Raw genomic sequence first — 9,707 nt, 5'->3', positions numbered from 1 at the left:
GCTCCTCTCCTCCGCTTTGATTTAAACTGTGCCACTGGCCTCGGTGTTGTGCATTCATCACTGACGTGTTTTTCCAACTCCTCCACATGCCTGCATAAGCTCAGTCCACAGCATGGTGTAATTAAGCCCCTAAAGTGGCGGATTGCTCCAGAGCACAAGCACTTCTGCCATGAAAATACAGCGCAAAAAATACTGAGCAGCAATTTGTAGTAATCCCCCCCAGACATCCCATAAACCCAAACTATCAGTTTTGACATAATACAGGGGTTTAATCTGGGTATAAATCTACAAATCTCATAACACAGGGTTGGGTAATCTCCCTCTGGCGAGCCTGCAGGCCGGCTGGACTGAGATGCTCCAGCTGAAAAGTGCAAACCACTGACTCCAGAGTCAGACGGCATTTAGAGGTCACTGCAAGGTCACGGCGGTACGCGTCAAACAGTGGCACAATATCAACAGAGGAGGACTTCATAAACCACCACCTCGTCCCTGAACGGCTGCAGTGTAGCAAACATGAGCTAATGCATTTCATATCATTTGTCCTCTTTGTTCCGCAGTGGGTCGTGTATTGGAATCGCTCCCTGTGAGGTGCGGGTACGTTGAGGTTAGTCAGCAGGTCTCCCGAGGCTGGTGGTGGTGGTGGGGACCTTGACCACAAACACCATGGGGTCCCTGGCCTTGTTGCTGAATGCACGGCGAATCACATCCACAGCGTGCTGATGAGTCACGCCCTGCAAGCTCTCACCATCGACAGACAGCAGCTCATGACCCGCCTGCAGATGCAAACAACGAATTAGTGGCCCGTTTGCTTTCTCCAGCCCTCTGTGTTAGTTTATCTGCCGCAACCTGTCACCTTCCATGGCAACATTATAGTTAGTTTCCACAGATCTACAGTGATTGTGTCCTTTAGCAACAACCTGATTTATGCCAGAGAGAATTGGGGCTCTCCCACCGCATTAATACATTCACACTGAAGGCCATTACTCCCGCACACACTGAGTTCCCCCTTTGGTACAAGGCCGTTAACAGAGGAACACGTGCACTCAGCTACAGTGGGGCGTCAAGCGTGCCGCTTCCTGCAGGATGTCAGCAGAGCGTGGCGAATCTCCAGGCGCGGAGGAGAGGAACTTCCTCTGATGTCATCGGCGTTTGCCAAGGATGCACCTGCCTCATGCGCTCCGCTTCAGCGAAGGTTAGACACACGTCAAACAGATCCACGCAAGGCCGTCGGCCATTGTATCTACCACGTACGTCTTCTTTCCTTTTCCCCTGCGGCCATCTGACACAGATAGATACATTTCCCTTCATTGTGGGAAAGTCCCTTCTAGCTATTGGGATTTAAACATATGTGGCTTGTACAATAGAAGGTTAGAGCTGTGTTTGTTCTAACACAGACATTATTCTCAATTCCGAGAGAGATTAAAGATTTTTTGTTTTTTTTCATAGGGGGGTCTGTTACAATGTCTGTTTATTATCATGTCAAGGCATCTTGTGACTTTTGCTCCCAGTTTAACCAGGGATCCTGTCACACTCGTTAAACCTTTACATAAACATTCATCTCCTCTGTCCAATAGCAGACGTAGTGAATGAGCATGAGGATCACATGAACCAGGATCTTGAGCAACTGTACAGTTAATGTGCAGGCAGTACATTAGCAATACATTACCAGACCTGCACTCGTGTACCTCATCAATAATGGAACTGATGGGCTACTTGAGATGAGACTCGCTCATCTGCTGTCCACTGCACATTACACACCTTCAACCCCCATCACTGACCTACTTTTATCAAGAACAGTTTAAAACCACAGGACAGACTTAGAAACTTGGAGCACGGCTTCTGTGCATACAGGTGTCCTTGTCTCATCCACTTATTGTTTAATGAAGACCATTTGTAAATTGCTGAGGTGTTTGTGCTGTGACCTTTCACCTTCAGAGCTTCATTTGTGGACGCAGCTCCTCCTGGGAAGATTTTCTCGATCTTTATCATGGGCTGCACCCTAGACTCCATTCCTCCAGAGATGCTAATGCCTGTAAAGTAGCAGGGAAACCATATGACCCAAGGACCTGGTGGACAGCAGTGGATCCTCATATACTATTTTGATTGTTGCAGCTAAAGAGCCTAACCCAATGCCTTCAGTTTACAAACGAGTCCTGCCCTCTGCTGGTGGTTTAATGAAAGTGCAAACTCACCCAATGATTGCTTGGCCTTAGAGATGGTCAAAGTGGCGATTTCATACTCTTCCCGTGGCAGAGTCGCTCTTCTTCTTACGCCGTGCCCATTTTGTGCGCGTCCGTTGACCTGCTCGCCGCGCCCTCTGTCTGTGGACGGACCCTTGTCTGTGGGCGCCTCGAACACGTCCGCCAGAGGAGTCCTCCCTCGTGGCTGCGAGGGGACGCGCACGCTGACCTCCGTGTAGCCCCCCTGTCTGCCTCGGCCGCCATCTATGCTGTCAGGACTCGCCTCCCTCCTCGCTCGCCCGTGGCCGTTTCTCACGGGGGACCTCCCGCGTTCGGGGGCCACGTCGCTCGGGTCGGACGCAGACAACGAGGACGCCTCGTCGTCTCTCCTCCCTGGGGAGCGGGCCGGTCGGCGCCCGGGCTGGGAGCCGTGCGGGGGGTCCGTCAGGGGGAAGCTGTGGACGGAGGAGGGGCTCGGGGAGCGGGGGGGGCGCGCGCAGTAGCTGTCCACAGGTACATCCAGCAAGGCAGTGAAGGCACAGGAAGGGGGAGGGTGGGCCGACGGGTGGCTGGACAAACGCAGTCTGTCCAGCTCCTCGATCAGCTGACGCTCTCGCAGCGTGTCCTGCACCGGCTGGAGATGGAAGCCGCCCCTGAAGTCTGGACCAACAACACATTGGTAGCTGGGTAACTTGTAGCAAATTGACTATTTCATGGAGATCATCATAATAAAGTGTAATTTAATAGTCTATTGACAATACAACGCCTACATAAGACTGCATCTTAGTGACAGTTTAGAAATAGTCATTTTCCTTTTGCTTTATTATCAGTGACCCTTTGACCCCTAATGTATAACCTTAGAAAGAAATGCACGCATTCAGTCTAAAGTGAGCCTCTATTGATTGTGACTTGGTGACTCTTCAACGTGGACAAGGCCCTTAAAGCATCTGTGTCACAGCAGCCGAGCAGGGACGTCTCGGTCCATTCAGTTGCCGCAGAGATGTAACACTAACCTCCTGCAGCACAGGAAACCCGAGATGTTCTGTGCCGGGCAATGTGTCACTGTGTAGCCAACTCATGAACCAGGCGCATGCGGCCGGGGAGCAGCCTGCGTTACGTACTGTACCTGGGATTGGGGTGATGAGGTGACGTCTAGGGGTGCCGCTGCGAGGGGAGCGCAGGGCTGGGGAACGAACTGAGGCGAAAACAAACAACCATCATTCGCTCTGACTTCCATACGTTGTATCAATGAGCAGTCGATGTAAAGACCCACTGTCTCAACTACTGTATATCTCTTAAGTGTCCCCTGACTGTGCAGCTGCCATAATCTGGATGGAAGAAGAGATTAGCTGATAGGGATATTATAGGATGTTAATCTACTGTAGGTCACTTTTCTATATCTACAGCTGTTACTACAGTATGTGAGTCGTGCATTGTTTGCCTCAGAGTCAGAAGTGAAAAGAACTACAAATGTGTTAAATATAATTCTGTAGGTTTATTTACAGCGGGACTATTCAAGATTTTCTTATTCTTCTTATCTTAGAAATATGTTGCAGTTACAATTAATTTTATTTATCATCTTGTTCTTACTAGAGAGGGTCTTCAGAGTGTTATATGCCTCTAGCTCAAAGGGCATGACCATGCTGTCAAACTGGCCCAACTCTGTGATGGGAATCAGCATTCTGCAAAGGAAGCAGTCACATTTACTCCCATGCATCACCTCCTACCTACAGTATGTTATGTCTGTGTGTCGCACCTTATTTCTCTAAGGAGTAGTAGTTTCTCTGGCCTGTCCAGTATGGCCAAAAGGGGACGCACTAAATCTTCAATCACGTTGTCGGTCAAAAACTGGGAGAAAGATTTAGTAAATCAGAATAATGATTTCATATCATTTTCTCCATAAAACTGTTCTAAAAGCTCTACTGCAGAAAGTCCATCTTGCAAAGTGTGGAGGAAGAATCTCCTGGGTTTGGGGACAGTGCATGAAAGGGTCCCCTCCACAGTTTGTGCTGGTGTTTAATTAGCTGCATTAGCAGCTCATTCACACTCTGCCCTAAGTAGACAGCCTTGAAATCTGACAACGAGCCGGGAACTGACCCGCTGACAGTGCCTCATCACTGCAGCCACCTCGTCCTGGCTGAGCAGCCTCGTTGCCATGTCCTCCACGTGCTGCAGGGTCTCCAGTCGAGGCAGCGGGCTTTTATCTCGGACCCCGGCGCGAGACTCCCTCGGCGAAGTCAAAACCTGGAAGGGGCGACCTCGCTCTCTATCTGAGGGGTTAAAGAGTTCAGCTGGAGGCCTCAACCGGCAGATTTCAGGTTTTGTGTGGGATGCTGAAAAGACGCACGCGTCCGCCCTCACCTCTGTCAGCGTGACGGGACGGCGACTTGGAGCGGCCTTTGTCTCTGCGGTCCTTTTTAAACAGCAGGTTGACAAAGGTTTTGGAGCGCTGCAGGCTGTTCTTATTCTCTGCCACGCTTTGCTCCGTCTGTTGCTGCTTCTTCTTCTTCTTCTGCCTGTCCTCTAAAGATGGAAAAGAAATGTAGGAAATACTAACAAAGCAACTATAACCAATTAAAGCTATTAAATTCTAGAGTTTCTGCATCTCTGTCTGCTACTGAAAACATAATTCATCAAGCTTTGTGCTACTCCTCAGCTGTTAGACAACACACATTCTGCACTGAGGCCAGACTCACTGCAGTAAATCTGCCACCTTGGAAAGTAACACAATAATACTGATGAATTGCAGCTCCTGCTCCTCCTCCGCTTACAGAGGATAACAAATGTTCAATCAGCCCTGGGTCTTGCCCCAAACCCCCTTTAGGGCCTGAAGGTGTGAAAAAGCAGGATGAATGGAAATGGAACGGATAATAATTCAGCAGCTTTACCTTCACAAGGCTTGGACAGATTTCACCATATGTTTATATTTATTTCTCAAGCAACTCAAAGAAGAGACAGAAAGGGGCGGGGATTTATCATAAACCTGTAACTTTAGCTCCTGAACAAACTCTTCTGTCTTATTAGACTCGGTTTCACTCAACCTTGAGTTTTCACCTGACACCGTGATGTGGCTCTGGGAGCGTCTGATTGGCTTGCGCGGTTTACTGAGGGCCATCAGCGCCGCCGTCTTTGGCGAGTGCTTCATCACTTCCCGGTCGCCAGACGACATCGTCCTTGTCCTCCCTCGCGCTCGTTCCCCGGCGCCTCCCGTCTCCCTCGGCCCTTCCCCTCTCCCGCACACCACCGTGTCCTTCAGCAGCACTGTGGTGCCGATGCTTCGACTGGTATCTGCGGCGGCCGGCCTCTCTGGAGCGTCCGAGTAGCTCGGAGGGTGGGCGTCCGTCTGCATGGCGGTGTCCGCGGTGCGTTCGCTGCCGCTCGGACGTCGGGAGCCGGCCTCCGTGGAGATGGCGACGTCTACCATCTCTGAGCTGAAGACGGGAGGGAAGAGGACCTGGGACAGACCGCTGAGGGAGCTGAGGGGAGTGCTGGAGGAGAGCGAGGAGACGGAGGAGTTGGAGTCTGAACCCTGGGAGGATGCTGCAGGGACCCCGTTAGCCACTGTGGAGAAGAAGGCATCATTAGAATGAGGAACGTCTTTAAACCTCCAAAATGATTTTGTATGAAAACAAGGATATAACACTATGTTAACTTAGATTATCTTTCCTTGAGTAAATAGAATGAATCCCAATAGTATAAACTGAAAACAAGGGGTGGAATGCAGTAAAATGTCCAACTTCTGTAGCATATAATGTGTTTCTTGGCCACACAGTTCCAGTAAAACCTTTTTAAAGAGTCAGCGTACATTTGTCAAGCCAGCCGTATTCTGCCACCATCTCCTTGTATGCAGGATACCTCCCAGCCTCCTGTCAAAACACAGCAACCTGTTATTTCACTTCACATTTATGAGACACAAGTTGGTGTTTTTATGCCGCACACGTTGCATGTTTGCACACAACGTTTCAGCTATAACGTCTTCAACTAAAACCTTGCTCGGCCTGAGTGGGATTCAGCCCAATGCAGAACAGAGGGAAGACATAAAATTAGGCTTTTTGTTGATTATAACCTGATCCCTGACAGCCTTTGAATAATGAACGCAGCCCCTGGCGCTTTTTCACACGTGGAACCTGAGATCAGAGCCGTAAAATGAGCAACAGAGGTGAGCGCGCACATACACACACACACCCAGACACATCGAGGAAACACACATATACATATTCATACGCACAACCGTGTACGCAGCCACTTTATCTGAGAATGACAGTGGCTAAGTGTTGCATGCACAGACACAAAAAGCTGATTCAAGGGCCGTGAACCAGCTCGGAGCTGGTGCTGCTTAACACGGCGTAACATTTATTACAGTGTCTCAGCACTCACGGCATCCAATCCATTGTTAAATAAATACGAGCAAATGATTAAAGACGCCACATTAGGCGGCACCACAATATTTTTATGTCAGATTAAACATGCATTTACTGATTTTTGCTGCCTACTTTTTTTGTTTTTTTGTTTCATTATTCTCAATCTCTAGTCTATTTTTACACATTAACATTAACTTGAGTGCTTTGGTTGTAGGCAGGCAGCTGTGGGGTTATAGCTGCTGTGTGTGTTCCTTCCTCACCCTGATTGTCAGCATGACATGTGTGTGGCTCTTCAGGACCTCGACGGCATTGCTGTGGGTGATGTCATCGAAGCTGACGCCGTTGGCTGCCAGGATCTGATCACCCATCTTGATGCCATGTTGCTCAGCAAGACCGCCCGGGTCCAACCTGGAGGCACAAACAGGGCGGATGTAGTCAGGTAGTGGAGGGCAAACAAACGCGATTTCATCCTGGCAGCATTCATACTTAGACACATAAATTCCCAGCCCGAACTCTTTGCCTCCCCTGATGTTGAAGCCCAGGCAGTAGTCGTCAGACGTGGTGAAGAGATGCACGATCCTGCGGAGGGCGCTGTCCGAACTGGCCTCCGAAGGCGTCCGGCCGCTCTCCTCCACCACCATCCGCCGGTGGATCAGATCCACCCTGCATCGGAGGAGGACTTGGTGTTATGTGCCGTCAAACTCCTCTTTCCCGGCTGAGCTCAGGCTTGTGATTAGTCAGCTAATCAAACAGCCATAAAGGTCACAGCAGTAACCTATCCACTGCTGCTACATGAAACCAAGATATGGAGCTCGTCAGTGTGAGCTACAATCAACACCATCCATGCAAAGGACAGCGGCGCTAACAGCTCAGTGGTCTATTATATCGATGGTACCAAAGCATATTTTACTGTAGGCTATCGTTGACAGCCAGCCCCTCACCACGTGGTCTTCTCCTTGGAGTAGCGGATGCCGGGGATCTTGCCCACGCGTCTCACCACCATCCTCAGCCTGTTGTTGCCTGTCAGGACCTTCACAGCGCTGCTCATGGTGATGCTCTCCAGGCTGACGCCGTTCACCTCCACCAGTTTGTCGCCCACGGTCAGCCCGGCCTGCGCTGCACACAGTGGAGACCCAGGGTGATGCTCACAGTGAACGCAAAAGATACATAAAGCTTGTTATTGCCACGGGAATCCTCCTGTGACACCACAAACACCCTTCCGCCTCACCTGCGGAGCTGTCGTCCTCCACTTTGCTGACAAATACGCCAAGTCCGTGCTCAGAGCCTCCACGAACGCTGAAACCCAGACGTCCATCGGGACTCTTATCCACTGTCACTGTGTGAAGGTCTTCACAGTCATCGCCTCCTGCAGAACACCCAAAACACCTTCGTTGGAACACCTTCCTGACCATGCTTACATCGCCATGGTAACAGAGGATGTTATCATGCGCAGACCCACCGTCAACAGGTGCATTGATGAGAATGACCCTGCCCATGGGAGAGGAGGATCTGTGTCTGTGGCGCTGCTGTTTCTTCAGCATGTAGCGAGTGGCACTGTGGGAACCCCCGGTCTGGCCTCCATTGTTGTAATGGGGGTGCCCCCCTCCATTTGTCATCTCCCTCCAACCAGAGGGGTGAGAGGAGTAAGCCATGGTGTGTGTCTGACAGTTCTTCCGTTAGTCATCCAGACAGTAGAGTATCTGGGCTCAGGATAGAAGAGCTGCAGCTTGGGATCTCTCTGGAGGAGGTGGGGAACACGTGGTGGGAAACTAGACTTTTTGCCAATATTTGATAATTAACATACCTGGTAACGCACCTGATCTTTGCTGAAATCCAGTGTTGGACAATAAGTGAAGATCTCTTTTTTTATATAAAAATCCAATGTTCAGAGCAGAAAATGTCATGTTGATCTAAATCCACACCTCTGTGAAAAGTGTGGCATTCCTCTTTGTCCTCTTCTGAACATGTCCATGATGCCTGGTTGCTGGTTTTATCTGAGAGGCTGCTGGCCTGTCTGCAAAGGAGTCAGTGGTGCATAGTGATTCCCCCTGGGTCATGTTTAATTAAACGGATATCTGCTGTAAGTAGTATATGCTGGTATATGATCACTAACGTAGGCTCAGGCGTCACGAGTGATATAATAAAACTGTGTCACCTAGGTCAGTTTCACACATCAAACATTACAGCATCAGTATTACGGAGGAACGTCGCGTTGTTAATCTGTCTGTCAGCACCACGGACAGCGACTAAAAGACGAGGGTTGAACTCAGCGCGTCCTGTTTCTGAGGCAAACTTTTTTCCCGTCGTTACCATAAACCACAAAACGAGGCTGATACACTCCGCGTTGCACTAAAGTACAGGGAACAAAGTCTGGAAGCGTTACCTGAATGAGCTCGGACACACGGTCACGGATCCGTCTCACTGGCGCATTATCGGACTTCTCCGATAATGTTCTTCAGACGACTGTCGTTATTATCTTGTAAGCCTTTCACATAAAGCCCCTGCAGGTGCGAAGCCACTGGCGCTGTTGGAAGCACAGTACTTCCACAATATCACAGGAAACTGTTTCCAGTCAAATGCATCATGGCCTCAGATAAACCTTATTATTTATATCTTCACGAGTCCACATGTTTCAGTGAAACTGAAACATGAAAGAGGCAGAAGGAAAACTGAGCAGGCTCTTCCTGACACTATTCTCTAAGGCAGTGGCAGGGCTTAACAGCGCCACACAGTGGTCAAGTGTGTTATATCATAATCCAGGCCAACCTTAACTAATCTGTCAGAAACAGTAAATGCACTAGAATTAAATAGAAACAGAAAGCTTGGGCGTGTTGTTTTAGGAGATAAGATAAGATTTTATAGTGCTGGATGGAGGTGACCTCCAATTGGTATTGGAAGTGTTAAACCTAGATGATCACTTAGCTCACTTATTAAAGTTTGTTAATTATTCGTAACTTTTGTCCTTACTGTGACATTGTTATTAACATACGTTATTAGAGGGGTGCAATAAAAAAAAACGTGACTTGTTTTTATCCAATCATGTTCTCTTGGCCCTCCACGCCCAGAGTTTCCAGCTTCTCTCATTCCCTATGACAAACAGCGCCCCTTGGTGCTTTTGATTGCCCCCGGACGTCCAATATTCAGCTTTCATGCAATCTAATTTAAA

At 49.3% G+C, this 9,707-nt stretch overlaps 1 protein-coding gene across 2 annotated transcripts; it reads right to left on the bottom strand.

Annotated features, from left to right (window-relative positions):
- Nucleotides 1–248: 248 nt before the first annotated feature.
- On the bottom strand, nt 249–9,654 carry pdzd7a (PDZ domain containing 7a). 2 transcript variants are annotated; one of them, XM_029175025.3, is made up of 17 exons: nt 8,925–9,654; nt 8,358–8,555; nt 8,001–8,279; nt 7,770–7,907; nt 7,483–7,657; nt 7,028–7,204; nt 6,802–6,949; nt 5,986–6,046; nt 5,235–5,741; nt 4,542–4,703; nt 4,278–4,450; nt 3,937–4,028; nt 3,771–3,862; nt 3,307–3,375; nt 2,193–2,840; nt 1,930–2,030; nt 249–773 (listed from the first exon to the last, which is right to left on the bottom strand). In XM_029175025.3, the coding sequence occupies exons 3-17, from the start codon at nt 8,191–8,193 to the stop codon at nt 606–608; spliced, it is 2,904 nt and encodes a 967-aa protein (XP_029030858.1). In that variant the 5' UTR covers nt 8,194–8,279; nt 8,358–8,555; nt 8,925–9,654; the 3' UTR covers nt 249–605. The 2 variants fall into 2 exon arrangements, with proteins under 2 accessions (XP_029030858.1, XP_029030859.1); XM_029175026.3 differs by lacking the exons at nt 8,358–8,555; nt 8,925–9,654 and having other exon boundaries at nt 7,483–7,652; nt 8,001–8,139.
- Between the last annotated feature and the right edge of the window lie 53 nt (nt 9,655–9,707).

Source organism: Betta splendens, chromosome 15, assembly GCF_900634795.4.
Source record: "Betta splendens chromosome 15, fBetSpl5.4, whole genome shotgun sequence".
In the NCBI taxonomy this organism is placed as follows: domain Eukaryota; kingdom Metazoa; phylum Chordata; class Actinopteri; order Anabantiformes; family Osphronemidae; genus Betta; species Betta splendens.
The sequence above is the reverse complement of the archived record's forward strand: the minus strand, read 5'-3'. Positions and strand labels throughout refer to the sequence as shown.